This window comes from Schistocerca piceifrons, chromosome 4 (genome assembly GCF_021461385.2).
Source record: "Schistocerca piceifrons isolate TAMUIC-IGC-003096 chromosome 4, iqSchPice1.1, whole genome shotgun sequence".
Taxonomy (NCBI): Eukaryota; Metazoa; Arthropoda; class Insecta; order Orthoptera; family Acrididae; genus Schistocerca; species Schistocerca piceifrons.
The window spans coordinates 378,004,079-378,022,182 of NC_060141.1; the positions used below are offsets into that span (position 1 = coordinate 378,004,079).

Genomic DNA, 18,104 nt, shown 5'->3' on the forward strand with positions numbered 1-18,104 from the left:
ACCATCACATGTAGTGTAAAAACTGAAGTATTGAGGAGATGGTGGTATGGATGTGTTTTTCATGGGTTGGAGGGGGGGGGGGAGTGCCCTTAGTGCATTTAAGAAACTGCTAAATGGGAAAGCATGTGAAGGCGTGCTGGTCCCCGGCATGAATCTGGCTGGTGGATTAGTGTCCAGGTCCGGTGTGCTGGGCAGTCTGTGGATGGTTTTTAAGGTGTCCTTCCACCTGCCTCTGCGAATGCGGGCTCGTGCCCCTTATTCCACCTCAGATACACTATGTCGGCGAGTGCTACACAGCTACTGTCTCCACGTACGCGTACACCATAATTACTCTACCGTACAAACATTGATGTTCCTGGAGGAGGAGTGGCGGGGGTTCCACTGTGGGCCGAACTGCACAATAACCTTGGGTTCGGTGTGGGGTGGTGGTGGGGTGCGTGGACTGCTGTAGCCTGTTGTGGGGTTGTGAAGCACTGAGGGCTACGGCGTGGACGAAACCTCTCCATCATTTCTTGGTCCCCGGTTCCATACAATACAATACAAATACAGTAGCAGAACAGTTCAGAGATGATTGTTTGTATCAACATGACAACGCATCTTGTCATAAAGCAGCATCTGTGAGGCACTGGTTTGTGAACAATAACACCCTGTCTTAGAGTCCCGACCTGTGTCCAATGAAAAACCTGTGAGATGGATTAGAACGTCGACTTCACTCCAAACTCTAGCGCCGAACATCACTACCTTGATTGGTTTAGGTTCTTGAGTAAGAGTGGGCTGCTATTCCTCTACAGACATTCAGAAACCTCATTGAAACCGAGCGAGGTGGCGCAGTGGTTAGCACACTGGACTCGCATTCGGGAGGATGACGGTTCAATCCCGCGTCCGGCCATCCTGATTTAGGTTTCCCGTGATTTCCCTAAATCGCTCCAGCAAATGCCGGGATGGTTCCTTTGAAAAGGCACGGCCGACTTCCTTCCCCGTCCTTCCCTAATCCGATGAGACCGATGACCACGCTATTTGGTCTCTTCCCCCAAACAACCCAACCCAACCTCATTGAAAGTGTCCCCAGCAAAATTCAAGCCATTATAAAGCCGAAAGGTGGACACACCCCATATTAATGGCCTGTAATAGGTGTTCAGTTACTTTTGATAAGATAGTGTATGCCAGACCTTCACAGGAAAGAAACGGAAATGCGTAAGACTTAAAATGTCACTTGTACTTACCTCCCGCCCAGGAAGAACCGAACAATTTCTGTATAACTGCTTTCTTTACGAGAATTCCTGACAGATCGAAGCTGTGCCACAGCAAGTTTCAAAATTATACCCTTGCCTTTAACAAGCAGTATTCTAGAGTGTTCTAGCAATAGTGGACACTGGAAGATCCTGAAGAAGATCCCAGCACAGGGGTCGAAACGTCGTTTACTCTAGAGGAAATATGATCCGGCCTAACACCCCAGAAGATTTTAACTTTAGTATTATTACTGACTTTGGGAACCAGGAACAACTCGGTAAGGGTATTTCCTATGGAAGACAAGAGTCCAGGTTCTAATCCCAGTTTTTCCATGCCATGAAGTTTCACTGCAGCCTTCACACGAAAGCAGATTGGAAGATATATTCTAAAAACGACTGAGGGGCTGTTACTTTGCCATTCTTCGACATATTGTTTCTTCTCCGATCGGTAGCCCATCGAAGAATGAAGTTTGGAAGGTAGAGGAGAGGTACTGCCTCGTTGAAACTTTGATGCGCCTCATGAAGCACGCTAGGAAGCCTTAGCCAGTAAGACTATTCCCTAGGCAAAACGAAATAACCTTACAGGTGTGTGTGTGTGTGTGTGTGTGTGTGTGGGTGCGTGTTTGTGATAGTGAGAGAGGAGGAGGGGAGTGAGAGGGAGAGAAAGAGAAATGTTATCATCATCTTGGATACCTGGAAACTAACCGTATACCGACTGAAGAATGAATGTGTAAAAGAACATCTTCCATTCTTTCACTTCCGTTGGATAAACGAGACAGAACAATTTACTACGGCTCAGGTAATTATTATATTTGTAACCAGCTAACTGACGTAATTATGCCTGATACTAAACATTATTAAAGAAGTGAAACAGCGTAATTACGATCTGTGAAAAAAAAGACAGAGTATTAAATATGTATTTTACCCTCTCAGCATACTTTATCATTATTACATTAACTAACTGCTTCTGCCTGTGTTAATTACAACATTGTCTTTACCTGTTCATCCAGTCCTCGCTTGAGAGATGAATATATTTTCTATATTTTTTCCTTGTGATTAGTGAGTACAATGCTCTTAGCAATAGCTCCAAGCAGATATTTCTAGATTCTTGATTGTCATAGCTCATTCAATTGACAACGTCGATTGTGTGGTCAAACAATATTAGGTCTTTTCATTTGTGATATCTCAACAGTGTAAATGATTAGGGAGTTATTACATTATGAAACAACAATTATTTTTTTATCCCGTCTTAAACTCATGGTGATTTAAGAGTATTTTTCCACCATATGCGCTTCGCTTTTATTTACAAATCATCTTGAGGGGTCATTCCAGAAATATTGTATACATTATATTTCGATGCAAGAAAGCGTTTTTCTTTACAAAGTAGGTGAACAGTTTACTTGCTGGTTTTATTCCTCTTGTTCACTTCTTCTGGAGTACACTGCTTTTTTCCATATTGTTAGCACAGGTTGGAATAGAAAAAAAGCTAGGATCCCCATTCAACTTTCGCAGTTGCAGAAAACTTAAGATGGGAAAAAAACAATAACTGATATGTATAGTGTAATGGGTATAAATGCTGATATTTCTATTGGTTACTGGGGACGGTGTACTGAACAACATTACATCAGTATTTTCAGTTTTTATTTCATTTGCAGACTAATAACTATAGCTGTTACAAGTCAATGTTTTTAGTTTTGGTAGTAGCTCCAAGCACTTGTGGGAAAAGTAAGCCATTAATGCTTTTTTTCGCCCTGTTGAACAGATCAGGTGCTGAAGTGAGAAAGTGTGGATGCAATACAGTTAGCGTATATTCACAGGGATGGTACACTAAGGGGAGGCCGCCAATTGAGAAATTCAGATTCGATTCATACTGCGCATAATAAAAGCTCACGACCAGAGGTGTAATGTGGCAAAGCACCAAGATGCACTTCTCAGCCATTGTCGAGAAAGTCGACAGTTAAAAGAAACCGTTGCGGTGAAATACTCTCGACGATTAGTAATTTTCTGCAGCGTCGTGGCGCACCGGTAAGCGCTCGGGTTCGTAATCCGAAGGTCGCCGGATCGAATCTTGCGCCATGCAATTTTTTTATTATTAGTTTTTTGTAATTCAAATATATATATATATATTTGAATTACAAAAAACTAATTATATATATATATATATATATATATATATATATATATATATATATATATATATTTGAATTACAAAAAACTAATAATAAAAAAAATTGCATGGCGCGAGATTCGATATATATATATTTGAATTACAAAAAATAATAATAAAAAAAAATTGCATGGCGCGAGATTCGATCCGGCGACCTTCGGATATATATAAAGTATTAATGAATTGCTTATGCATGTTGGTGAAGGCGGATCGCTCTCCAATTGTACCGCCTCCATTTTTCCGTTTTTTTTAACAAGGTGTACCAAAGCTCTCCCGCCCGCACTGATTTTCGACAATGTTATAAGTTGCGCCAGGGACCGCATCTACCTTCTTTCGAAGCTAGCAGGCAACTACGCTGTTACGCGGCGGCTCGTTTCGGCACATTCAACATCTGTCATTCAAGTGTAACGAGCGAGTAACGGAGTTTATATTTCATACCTGCCACAGCAAATTTGTGTTCGTGGGGTTTCTATTCTAATTCGAACGTTTGACTTACGCTATACGTATTCGTTTCGGAATATCGTTTCTACGTCTTCCGTTAACTATGCGTGGTTAACATTATGAAGACAATTAATAACATTTGTGAAATACAACTTTGTTTGCGGAAAACATAATGATGTTCGAAGTCGCCAGTTTTTCCACGACAAACGACTTTCAACAACTTATTATACGCATAATTGTTGCAACTGATTGCCGGGAATTATATATATTTGAATTATAAACAACAAATACTAAAAAAAAAGAAAGGTTGCATAGCGCTAGATTCGATCCGGCGACCTTCGGATTACGAACCAGACCGCTTACCGCTGCGCCACGACGCTGTAGAGAACTATTAATCGTAGAGACTATTTCACTGCAACGGTTTCTTTTAACTGTCGATTTTCTCGACAACGGCTGAGAAGTGCATCTTGGTGCTTTGCCACATTACACCTCAGGCCATGTGCTTTTATTATGCGCAGTATGAATCGAATCTGAATTTCGCAATTGGCGGCCTCCCCTTGTTAGTAATGCAGTTACGACCATGCAGAAAACATCAGGTCATAATTTTTGAGACGTGTTTGTGGGAAGACTGTTCACCGCAGAGACAAAACAAATATCACACTGATGTGAGTACATATTAAGGTACGACAAGCAAAACTATCCACACTTACACCAGTTATAGTCTGTACCACCACTGATGTCCATGGAAAAAACATATTAAGTATAATAAAGCGTTTGGAACCTGCGAAACAGTGATAAGGTACGTACTTTTGCAGGGAGTCAATAGAGTTCAGACATTTTTCATATGTATTTTAAAAGATCGTATTTAAGCATACAGTAATTAGACATAAAGTATTACACTGATCCACCTTACAAAAGAAGAAAAACATTTCATTACATAATATTATGAATTACAGAGCTCAACACGGTCTAATTACATAAAAAGTCTAGCAAAGAGAATAATGGCAGCCTAACAGTTACGAAACTGTACTATTTTCTGAATGTGTGGAATAGATGAGATAGTGTCGCTCAGAAGACAAATACGTAGCCATAAGAATGGAGTGACATTTCTGTATTAGTTATGAGTCCAATAAATTACTTCCTCATAATAGAATTCTCAGAACGAGCCACCTCGTAATTATCATGATGATTATCGTTAAAATCATCTCCACATGCAGGAATGACAATACACATCTCTACATTCATAATCCCATTTCGTCATCTATCCATTGTAAAGGTGTGATTGTTGTGTAATTTTTCTCATTGAAAGCGACTTAGTAATTCACAACTCAGAGTAAATGTTGGAGCTGTGATCTGTTGGAGAAGAATAGTGCATTGCAGGAATTCGGAGGCTATAGATGATGTGCAGTAAACTGTATGAGATGATGATAGTTTACAAACATTTTTTTTGTGTCGTTGTAAGTAGCTAATGGAACAACGAAAAAGGGAGGAAGAAAATTATTTCAACATTGGAAGAGCGAAACACAGCGACTGGGACTGTGTTTCTGAGAAGTGCTTGGGGTTTAGGAAGAGTGCTGATTGTTTTGGTGCGTGGTGTGAAAAAGACTGGACGTACCATAACTGCACCCTCACGTTTCCGGTAGTAACCTCCCAGTTTCCCTCTGTCCCGGCCTGAGCGTGATGTCTTTCCTCTAAAATGTGTGACGTGCCAGTACCGCAGTCGCTAGCGCCGCCTTAGAAGGTGACAGTCTTCTTCTCGGCGGAGGCGGACACCTTCTTAACGCGCAGGGCGCTGGCGCGCACCGTGGTTGAGCTGGAGCTGGACTCGGCGGCGTCGGAGGAGAGGCCGACGTCGGCCGTCTCCTGGAGCAGCGCGCGCACGTTGGCCGAGCGCCGCTCGCGCGCCGCCGCGCGGTTCTCCAGCGCCTCCATCTCGTTCTCCAGGTCGGCCAGGCGCGCCCGCGACTGCCGCGCGCGGCTCGCCGCCGCCGACTCCGTGTTCTCCCGCACTGACTCCAGGTCAGTCAGCTTCGACCTGCAACACGGGTCGCACTACTGCTCCGGCTGCTCTCTGTCGGCGGGGAAAGGATACCCGCAGGGCTCAGTGTTGGGAACGATTTTTTGAAATATCACAGTCGAGCAGGTGTTAAAGAAACTTCAAGACAGTTCATTCACTGATGGTGTCATAGCTTAGACCACGATTGATAAACTCTGTGCATGGCGTCGTTATATTGAAACCAACATAGCGTTCAGCTGACCATTGGCGCCGTCCATTTGCAGGCGATTTCTGTAATACATTCAGTTCATTCCAGATGTATTTTCAATAAATGTTTGTTTATTACTATGATGAAATTTTACCCAGCGTTCGGTTGCACTGAAAGATATGTGAAAAAAATGAGAAAGAGCTTTTGTAAATCATTACAGACACTAGCTTATGACAACGGCATAGCTTTAGTCGTAAGAACTAGGAAGGCAATGAGGCAGACATTCGTACTTGAGCCAGTTAGTAGGAATATGGAACTGAATATCAACCAACAGAAAACAAAATATACGGCTGCTGGGAAAGCATGCAAGCCGAACTTTCCACCACCAATAACAATGGATGATTATACTTTCGAGAATGTTGATCAGTTTAAATATCGACAGTCACCCACTCAAATGACACATGCATTGCGTATTTTTCATTAAAAGTTTTTCCCTCAAGAACTCGTATCATCAAATTAACGATTTATAAAACGCTTATAAGACCAGTTGTTATGTTTGTCTCGGAAACTTGGTCATTAACATCAAAAGATATTGGAATGATAGATGCTTTTGAGAGAAAAGAACTTCGAGGAATCGATAACTCAACCTATGTAGAGGAAGATGGAGGAGGTAGTACAATTATCAGCTGTACACTTGTGTATAAAGATCCACTTATCATAACCGTAGCGAAATCACAATTTAAGAATAGTGAGGTCCACAACTACAACACTAGAAGAAAAATGGTCTTCGTTACACATTGCTAAAGCTGTCAGTGGCTCAGAAAGGAGTTAAACATACAGCAACAAAAATCTTTGATCATTTCCCCAAACACATAAAGTGACGTACATGTAGGAAAGCAAATTTTAAAACTAAAGTTGTTTCTCCTGGACAACTCCCTGTATTCCATAGTCGTATTTGTATTTAAAAACTGGTAGCCCCTAGGGAAAAATGTTTTATGTATAGTTGGGTGAATAGCACTAGAAAAATAATATGTTTATTAATGTTAACACTAATCGTGCATATATTTCCTGTAAACTGACACATTACACATCATTTGGGTTAAAGAACCGTTCAAATAAGCAATACAACAAGTACCTAACTAACTAATTAAGTCAGACTAAGAATGACAGTGCGCGTGGCAATGATGAGAGAAGTGGAAAAAGCTAAAAAGAGGCTCAAAGAGGACTATCTCGACCTAGAACCGGATCGGTAGATGGAGTCATGGTGGACTTGCAGAAAATGGGCTGTATGGGATGAAAATCTCAGGCGTTAATAACTGAAGAGGCCAAGGTTCACAATGGACTGTAGAGCCACAGAAGAAGAGAAGTTTATTTTCACCAACACTGAATAGAAATACGTTAACTTTTCAAGACATCAAAGACGCAAAATTAAAACTGTACGTCTTCATGTTTTCACGACACATTCCCTGACCAATTGCATTTCAGGCGCTTTGCGAAACATTCAGTCAGCCTTGACGAAACCCAGATGTGCTGTTGTCTTTGGTGGAGAGCGAATGGTCACTGTAACTTTATACTGTCCAAAACATATAACGAGATGCTATGGATAAAACCTAATGTGGGCTTGAGAAATAAGGATAATGAAGTAGAGAGATTTAACTCCCTGACTTTCCGTTCATACGTGGGAAGTCTATTGTCAAAAATAGAGCATCCTCTCTCACGGATCACAGCAGCACTTTTGCGCAACGGCAAGGATGACTTGATGCTGAGCAAGGGGGTAAACTAGCTCCCCTGCAAGTGTGACATTTCATAGCTCCAACGTATGACACGTACAGCCCAGAGCACTGAAGGCACACCCGTCTCTTAAAGCCAAATAAGTCATCTCTGACCGAGCACTGTGTCATCATTAGCCACTCTATGATGTACGACAACGTCGAAAATCTGGCGTCGACTTCATTATTCTGGGACTGGTACTGAAGGAAGCAGTAGGAACTCATTTGCGAAGGAGTTAATCAATAGAGGTAGCAGTACCAGTCCGGTCAAAGCATGGAATCCGGTGTTTTCTTTGATCAACTTGCAAGAACTTCGCTATAGTACAGCTCCTTCTGATACACTGGTATCTCTGCGTGGACTGAGTGTATAACTACAAACTTGGTTCATATGAGGTAAGGTCTTCAGACCTTACCGTACACCACCGCATCATCAGTAAACAACCGCAAATTGCTGTCTTGCTTGTCCGCCAAATCGTCCCCGTATACAGCTAATAGTAGGGGACAGACACTTACATAGATGTGGCAGTGTTGTAGCGTCAGACAGACACTAGAGATAATTCTCTAAGCATTGTCACTGCCTTACGGGCGAAGGGTCTAGCCAACACGACATTTCGTTGCCCACTGTTCGGTTCACAACTTATATCGTTATCTTCAAATCCCATATTTGGTACGCGCGTGAGTACTCCAGACAATTTAAGTTAGAAGCAAGAAAAAAATGTTCCAGAAGCGTGATAGTCGGTCTGCTCTAATACTGTGAATCTAGATAGTGCTCTTTGACATTAACGGGAATACCTCTGGTGGAACGTTATAAGCTGACACAGAAGAATAAATGACACAAACACGGCTCTACATCCCTTTACATAAATGCCTTCGAGATCATGTATGGAACACCATTTTCCTGCGAACAAACTGCCTGTCTATAATTCCAAGTATTTTACATATAAGATCGAACTTTAAACATCCTATAAGATTCATATCGCTTGCATGCTTCCGCGTTGCTTTACAAATATCGCTAGTATTTATGCATGCAGAATATATACTGGTGACATACTGTACGTCACGTCGTTCAATTTATTTTAGCAGTAGTCCTGATTTTCAGTGACAGGAAGGTAACAGCGCGCTAAACTGATAACTTGGATGCAGATAACACTACTGGTGTCAGCTACAATTATGCAAAGTGATAGTTCCAACCTAGAGCTAGTTGCATAATGAGAGTAAAAAAGAAATAGACGCTCAAAAAAAGAAGTTACTGGTACAGTTCACAAATATGCTAGAGTCAAATAGTTAGCAACTAATATGTTTCCATTACTTCCCAGAGAAGAGTAACGTACTGAATCAAACCTCCAAAGAGCTTTGTCAAGGAATGAGCACCGGGGTCTCACGATAGTGACATAGGCTATCAACTATCACGAACTCTGAGCGCACGTGCAGCTGCTTTACTGAAACGTCGCACGCTTGTTGCCCGTCTTGGCAAAAGAGAACCAAGCGGCTATGTAACAAAGGCGAACAACTGTTTTGACGTGAGTGTGAGAGGGAGAGGTGGCAACAGCTGACGAAAAAAGTCTGAGGGCGTATCACGCACTGACAAACTACCAGGATGGTGAAATAATTCCAGAAGAGATGTAGATGTGGATGGTGCCCACTGTGTGTAACCTGAGTGGTGATCACGTGCAGGAGTACATTTCAGGAAGACGAACGCTCAACCAGGCGCAAACTAAGAAGTAAATAGCGCATACATATTTATGACAAATGTGTTGCTAAATAAGTAACGAACTCATATTTTGAAGAATTTTCACATCTATTAAAAATTATCAAAGAGCGAACGGTCAACTTTTCACAGAGAAATACACGGATGAATTCGTTAAATGTCTGACGGAATCCACGTAATCTATCTCTCTTTTTTTTAAGCCATGAGAATATGATATTCTTTGAGCAAAGAAAGACAGTCATGTTGACGCAGAATGACAGTCGCGTGGCGGTGAGCTGGATACAGTTTCAGTCAAATGTTTCGTGGACCCAGAAAGGAAGTCAGACATTTAACTGTTCATATGTTGCTGCCTCTGCTTACTAGTAATACTACGTTCAAGCGATGTTCTTCAGTACATGTCTGAACGAACCCACTTCCTATCTGCAATAACTTGCTTTTATTGAAGAATTTAGTGTACGAGCTTAAGAGACTATCAACAGTTGCAGTATTTCAAGCGTCGATTTAGCGTACAGTTTAGTAATTATAGAACAGACAAGAAATCCTAGAAAGAAACTTTGAATATATATTCTGTAAGAAATGTAAGATACCCAGCGCTGCGAAAATTTGAAGACGGAAAGGACGCTGTTAGGTACATGTTTCTGTATTGAAAGAAGTGGCTATTGGAGAAGATATCCTGAAAAAGTACAAAAAACAAAAAACATTTAAAATGATTGAGTTCATGAACGATTCAAATGACAGTTTTGAGGTTGTGAGTGGCATACAACGGAAATGCTGTGTGGCTATCGCCTCCCGTCGGGTAGACCGTTCGCTGGTTCAAGTCTTTCGTACTAACAACACTTCGGCGACCTGCGTGTCGATGGGGATGAAAGGATGATGATAAGGATAACAGAACATCCAGTCTCTGAGCGGAGAAAATCTGAGACCCAGCTGGGAATTGAACCCGGGCCGTTAGGTATGATATTCCGTCGGGCTGGCCACTCAGCTACCAGGGGTGGACAGTAGCATAAAAAAAACAGCCATCTATCTGTTTCTCTTTTACACTACTGGCCATTAAAATTGCTACACCACGAAGATGACGTGCTACAGACGCGAAATTTAACCGACAGGAAGAAGCTGCTGTGATATGCAAATTATTAGATTTTCAGAGCATTCACACAAGGTTGGCGCCGGTGGCGACACCTACGACGTGCTGACATGAGGAAAGTTTCCAACCGATTTCTCATACACAAACAGCAGTTAAGCGGCGTTGCCTGGTGAAACGTTGTTGTGATGCCTCGTGTAAAGAGGAGAAATGCGTACCATCACGTTTCCGACTTTGATAAAGGTCGGATTGTAGCCTATCGCGATTGCGGTTTATCGTATCACGACATTGCTGCTCGTGTTGGTCGAGATCCAATGGCTCTTAGCAGAATATGGAATCGGTCGGTTCAGGAAGGTAATACGGAACACCGTGCTGGATCCCAACGGCCTCGTATCACTAGTAGTCGAGATGACAGGCATCTTATCCGCATGGCTGTAACGGATCGTGCAACCACGTCTCGATCTCTGAGTCAACAGATCGGGAAGTTTGCAAGACAACAACCATCTTCACGAACAGTTCGACGACGTTTGCAGCAGCATGGACTATCAGCTCGGAGGCCATGGATGCGGTTACACTTGACGCTGCATCACAGACAGGAGCGCCTGCGATGGTGTACTCAACGACGAACATAGGTGCACGAATGGCAAAACGTCATATTTTCGGATGAATCCAGGTTCTGTTTACAGCATCATGATGGTCGCATCCGTGTTTGGCGACATCGCGGTGAACGCACATTGGAAGCGTGTATTCGTCATGGCCATACTGGCGTATCACCCAGCGTGATGGTATGGGGTGCCATTGGTTACACGTTTTGGTCACCTCTTATTCGCACTGACGGCACTTTGAACAGTGGACGTTACATTTCAGATGTGTTACGACCCGTGGCTCTACCCTTCATTCGATCCCTGTGAAACCCAACATTTCAGCAGGACAATGCACGACCGCATGTTGCAGGTCCTGTACGGGCCTTTCTGGATACATAAAATGTTCGACTGCTGCCCTGGCCAGCACATTCTCCAGATCTCTCACCAATTGAAAACGTCTGGTCAATCATGGCCGAGCAACTGGCTCGTCACAATTCGCCAGTCACTACTCTTGATGAACTGTGGCATATTGTTGAAGCTGCATGGGCAGCTGTACCTGTACACGCCATCCAAGCTCTGTTTCACTCAATGCCCAAGCGTATCAAGACCGTTATTATGGCCAGAGGTGGTTGTTCTAGGTACTAATTTCTCAGGATCTATGCCTCCAAATTGCGTGATAATGTAATCACATGTCAGTTCTAGTATAATATATTTGTCCAATGAATACCCATTTATCATCTGCATTTCTTCTTGGTGTAGCAATTTTAATGGCCAGTAGTGTATTTGTCTTTTAACTAACTGTAAATTAGATGAGATGACAGCACTACGTCATTCCAAGCATTTGCCTTCCTATTCATTTCCGCGTATGTAGCATACCCTACGTCGCTCGCAATCTGCAACATGTATGACTTCCTTGGTCTCTCCCGGAGATTCCTTCCTTCAATAGCTCCTTCTGCTATTGTTCCAATGAAAATGTTATGTCTTACAACGTGATTTGTGGTATGTCTAACACTTGGCGTCCCTAGGAAAATTTTAATGGTTGGCTGCATTTTCGAAATACATATCTACGAGAAAATGTTTTCACGGTATGATCCGAATCTCGATGTACAGTTCTGATGTGGAAGACCATTACAGCCCTTTATCTTCCATGTTCCGTGTTGTCACTGCTATGTGTAAAGAAAATTTATCATCGAGCTCCGCATGATGAGTAACTGTTTACTCTAGATACCACTGTCAGAAAGCTATGAGTAGCGCGTCTGGATGGTAGGATCTTCACAAAATACGATGACGGCTTAAATGCGTGGGAAAACAGAGAAGAAGAAAGGACGTACCACTTTGCGAGAGTCCTGCTGCCCGTGTCTTCCTCCTCCTCTGCAGCAGCGGCCCTGGACCGCCTCTTGTAGATTGACTCATCCTCCAGAAACTGGCGCGCCTTGCCTATGTCTGAATTCTTCAGGCCCACGGTGTCGAGAACCTGCGAACCGTGCACAGCGGTCACTACACACATTAATCGGGCAAAATACATTGGGATATTTTGCTGTTACTAAGCAAAGATATAGAGTCGGATACAAACAGTTTATCTGGTGCAAACGGGAAGTCATTTCTGTCTTTCCAAGCATTAATCCCGGCTCGCGGGGTCTGCTGGTTAATCGGATGGGACATGTTAATTTTAAGGGGTCGCCGGATGCCCTGCCTGGCGCCACCTCGCACTCTCCAAGGAAGGAATTAGTGCATCCCAAATGTCTGAATCTAGTGTAATCCATAGAATGGTGCGAATTTGTTCAGGTGTCTGCAAGCCGTGTAACTGAGGCGGAACGTGGGGACCAGTCCGGCATTCACCTAGTGGGATGTGGAAAACCGCCTAAAAACCACATCCAAGCTGGCCGGCACACCACCCCTCGTCGTTAATCCGCCGGGCGGATTCGATCCAGGGCCGACGCGCCTAGCCGAGTCCAGGAAGCAGCGACTTAGTGCTCTCTGCTACCCTGGCGGGTGCAAATGGGAAGGCATTTATTGAAAGACAAAGCAGAGACGAGAAATGAGCATCTACACGATACAAAATGAGATATAATACAGGTACAAAATGCTTTCTTGTGAAACCCACAATTTTCTTCACTTTATATAGAAATTACTTTTGAATACATTACGGGAAAGGCAGTGAGCAATGTCTTACAAATATTTACTATTAAAACAGTCTTGATCACGATTAATTTATCAAGGTGACCGGTTTCTACCACTACTGTGGTCATCTTCAGACCTACAAGGTGTATACAAAGCTTTAATTAGAGGGCTGCATACATTAAAGAAAATACATAAAGTTATAAAGCTATAAAACGAAGAATTACCATTGAGTAGGAACCTCTTTCTGTGGGAGAATCACTACTGGAGAAACCAGTGCACGTCTTACTACATATAATGGAGGCTCCACCCACTTCTGACTGCATGATGTCATTACTAACCAATGAGTTATAAGTCGAATTACAATTTAAAATTTCTCAGTTAAAAGAACATTGTCAGAATTAAAAATAAATACACACTAAACTTAGCTTATTAAACAGCTATTGTCAATTAAGAAGCGTTAAAAAATATTTAAATATGTAGGAAAAAGGAACTTCGGTTTGGCAGTACATGGGTTGCCCTCTCATTGAAAATCGTTTCAATAAAGACATGTTGCTGCTCAATAATACATCGTCTGATGTGACAGTCTTCGCCATTCCACTTTCGCAACAACTCCGATGGGAAGAAGCCTGCTGCCACATCTGTGCACTGGCGTTTGTCCTCACCATGTCAACCACTAGTTCGACTATCGACTTTACAACAACTTCAGTGGAAAGAAGCCTTCTGCTTCATCTTTGCAACGGCGTCCAACTTCACCATGGCAACCAGTGGTTGCAAATGGTTCACTAACATGCCTTGAGAGGACAACCCATGTACTGCCAAACCGAAGTTCCTTTTTCCTACATATTTAAATATTTTTAACGCTTCTTAATCGACAATAGCTGTTTAATAAGCTAAGTTTAGTGTATACTTATTTTTAATTCTTGACAATGTTCCTTTAACTAAGAAATTTTAAATTGTAATTCGACTTATAACTCATTGGTTAGTAATGACATCAAGCAGTCAGAAGTGGGTGGAGCCTCCATTATATATAGTAAGACGTGCACTGGTTTCTCCAGTAGTGATTCTCCAACAGAAAGAGGTTCCTACTCAATGGTAATCCTTCGTTTTATAGCTTTATAAATTTATGTATTTTCTTTAATGTTTGTAGCCCTCTAATTAAAGCTTTGTATACAACTTGTAGGTCTGAAGATGACCACAGTAGTGGTCGAAACCGGTCACCTTGATAAATAAATCGTGATCAAGACTGTTTTAATAGTAAATATTTGTAGAGAAATACTTCCATCTATGAACCAGACGATTATTGACAATTGGCACACAATGAATTGTGCAAGGTCTTTGTCGAAAATTAGTTTACCGACACGTTTCGATACATAAGCATCAGATATAGCAGTGGCAAAACAGAGAAATACAATATAAAAAGATGTGTCGGAAAAAAAATGTATGCACTGTGGGCAGCAGATTCCATCAATACTTATAATGAAGTAAAAAAACAAACCACAAAAATTCAGCACAATAGATACTGAAAATATAGCTCGCATATACCTCGAGCCAGGTGCCAAACTGGCCTTACATAGAGAAACGTGGTGGTTAGGAAAACAACTGCCATCAACAGATTGCGTTGGCAGCCATACAGACAGCAGTTGGCTATCAAAGAACGTAACCACTGGCAAAGCGTACATTGAATGTATTGAGTCAGTATTATATGAATTTGGATGCCATGGAGGAAACACGCAGACGTAAAACTTTAAAAACGCGAATTATGTAACGTGCAGATTGAAATATAAATAAACATAACAAAACATACTGACTTAATGCGAGCTGTTAACTGTTAAAATTATAAAACATAGAGGAATTATTAAGCGAAACGTAAATTGCGCGAGATACAGGGAGTTTCAAAATCAGTACACGGGTTTTAAGGCTTTGTAGCATTTATTCAACTTACAATTATAAGTAATATATCAAATGAAAGATCATCTCAAAAAGTTTTTCTTACAAGTGTTCAGTGTGAGAACCATTCGTCACACATAGAGTCTATACGTGAGTTCTTCCCATACGTTGATCAGTGTCTCCGCAGTATTTGTTGCAATAATGTTGTTTATAAAATCTGGTAAATCAGCTGTTAGCGTGGGCGCATAGAAACGACCATTTATGAAGCCCCAAAGCTAAAAATCGCATGAAGTCAGATCGTGTGTGAACGCAGAGACCGTGCGAAAGAAGCTCTGTAACCTGGCCCTTTGCGACCAATCCAGCGATCGGGTGCAACGTCAGTTAACCAATCGCGTACTGAGTTACGCCAGTGAATCGGCGCATCATCTTATTGCCAAATAAAGTATTGTGGTTCAGCTTCTACACGATCTTGTGGGGATTTGCTGACCCACAGATGCATACATTGCGTGTGTTCACATTTCCACTTACGTAAAAAGTCGATTCATCACTGAAAACAGCACGGGCCAGAAAATCTTCATGGTCATGCAGCAACATTTCGTTTGCAAAGTTGGTATGTATACCGTTGTCTGTAGGCTTTAGAGCTTGTAACAACTGTAAACGATAAGGACGTGGTTGTAAGCGTCTCCTTTAAAGTTTCCACACAGACGTTAGTGGAATTGCTAATTCACTACTAGCCTTCCGAACTGATTTCTTCGGACTACGCGTGGAAGACTCACACTCTTTCAACAGGTTCTTCAGTCATTGTTGGTCGTTTCAGACTCCTCCCTTTGTGCACAGGTGCACAAACAAAACTCTTTGAGTTGCTCTTTCATTTGATGTACAGGGTGTTTCAAAAATGACCGGTATATTTGAAACGGCAATAAAAACTAAACGAGCAGCGATAGAAATACACCGTTTGTTGCAATATGCTTGGGACAACAGTACATTTTCAGGCGGACAAACTTTCGAAATTACAGTAGTTACAATTTTCAACAACAGATGGCGCTGCAAGTGATGTGAAAGATATAGAAGACAACGCAGTCTGTGGGTGCGCCATTCTGTACGTCGTCTTACTGCTGTAAGCGTGTGCTGTTCACAACGTGCAAGTGTGCTGTAGACAACACGGTTTATTCCTTAGAACAGAGGATTTTTCAGGTGTTGGCATTCCACCGCCTAGAACACAGTGTTGTTGCAACAAGACGAAGTTTTCAACGGAGGTTTAATGTAACCAAAGGACCGAAAAGCGATACAATAAAGGATCTGTTTGAAAAATTTCAACGGACTGGGAACGTGACGGATGAACGTGCTGGAGAGGTAGGGCGACCGCGTACGGCAACCACAGAGGGCAACGCGCAGTTAGTGCAGCAGGTGATCCAACAGCGGCCTCGGGTTTCCGTTCGCCGTGTTGCAGCTGCGGTCCAAATGACGCCAACGTCCACGTATCGTCTCATGCGCCAGAGTTTACACCTCTATCCATACAAAATTCAAATGTGGCAACCCCTCAGCGCCGCTACCATTGCCGCACGAGAGACATTCGCTAACGATATAGTGCACAGGATTGATGACGGCGATATGCATGTGGGCAGCATTTGGTTTACTGACGAAGCTTATTTTTACGTGGACGGCTTCGTCAATAAACAAAACTGGCGCATATGGGGAACCGAAAAGCCCCATGTTGCAGTCCCATCGTCCCTGCATCCTCAAAAAGTACTGGTTTGGGCCGCCATTTCTTCCAAAGGAATCATTGGCCCATTTTTCAGATCCGGAACGATTACTGCATCACGCTATCTGGACATTCTTCGTGAATTTGTGGCGGTACAAACTGCCTTAGACGACACTGCGAACACCTCGTGGTTTATGCAAGATGGTGCCCGGCCACATCGCACGGCCGACGTCTTTACTTTCCTGAATGAATATTTCCGAAACATACAGGAGGCGGCGTGGATTGGCCTCCCTATTCGCCAGACATGAACTCCTGTGACTTCTTTCTGTGGGGACACTTGGAAGACCAGGTGTACCGCCAGAATCCAGAAACAATTGAACAGCTGAAGCAGTACATCTCATCTGCATGTGAAGCCATTCCGCCAGACACGTTGTCAAAGGTTTCGGGTAATTTCATTCAGAGACTACGCCATATTATTGCTACGCATGGTGGATATGTGGAAAATATCGTACTATAGAGTTTCCCAGACCGCAGCGCCATCTGTTGTTGAACATTGTAACTATTATAATTTCGAAAGTTTGTCTGCCTGAAAATGTACTGTTGTCCCAAGCATATTGCAACAAACTGTGTATTTCTATCGCTGCTCGTTTAGTTTTTATTGCCGTTTCAAATATACCGGTCATTTTTGAAACACCCTGTATGATCATTCCACTTCAAATCGTTCCGTACGCATACTCCCAGATATTTTACAGAAGTAACTGCTACCAGTGTTTGTTCCGCTATCATATAATCATACAATAAAGAATCCTTCTTTCTATATATTCGCAGTACATTACATTTGTCTAAGTTAAGGGTCAGTTGCCACTCCCTGCACCAAGTACCTATCCGCTGCAGATATTCCTGCATTTCGCTGCAATTTTCTAATGCTGCAACTTCTCTGTATACTACAGCATCATCCGCGAAAAGCCGCATGGAACTTCCGACGCTATCTACTAGATCATTTATATATATTGTGAAAAGCAATGGTCCCATAACGCTCCCCTGTGGCACGCGAGAGGTCTGTAGACGTCTCTCCATTCACAACATGCTGTGTTCTGTTTGCTAAAAACTATTCAGTCCAGCCACACAGCTGGTCTGATATTCCTTAGGCTCTTACTTTGTTTATCAGGCGACAGTGCGGAACTGTATCGAACGCCTTCGGGAAATCAAGG

The 18,104-nt window shown here is 42.5% G+C and overlaps 1 protein-coding gene across 1 annotated transcript in view; it reads right to left on the minus strand.

Annotated features, from left to right (window-relative positions):
- Positions 1–4,669: 4,669 nt before the first annotated feature.
- LOC124795272 overlaps positions 4,670–18,104 on the minus strand; it is a 61,972-nt gene continuing 48,537 nt past the window's right edge. Inside the window, exons 4-5 of the mRNA XM_047259219.1 lie at positions 12,515–12,657; positions 4,670–5,872 (exon numbers count right to left, since the gene is read on the minus strand). Of these exons, the coding sequence (XP_047115175.1) occupies positions 5,572–5,872; positions 12,515–12,657 (444 nt within the window). The 3' untranslated portion in view covers positions 4,670–5,571. The remainder of the gene's footprint in view (positions 5,873–12,514; positions 12,658–18,104) is intronic.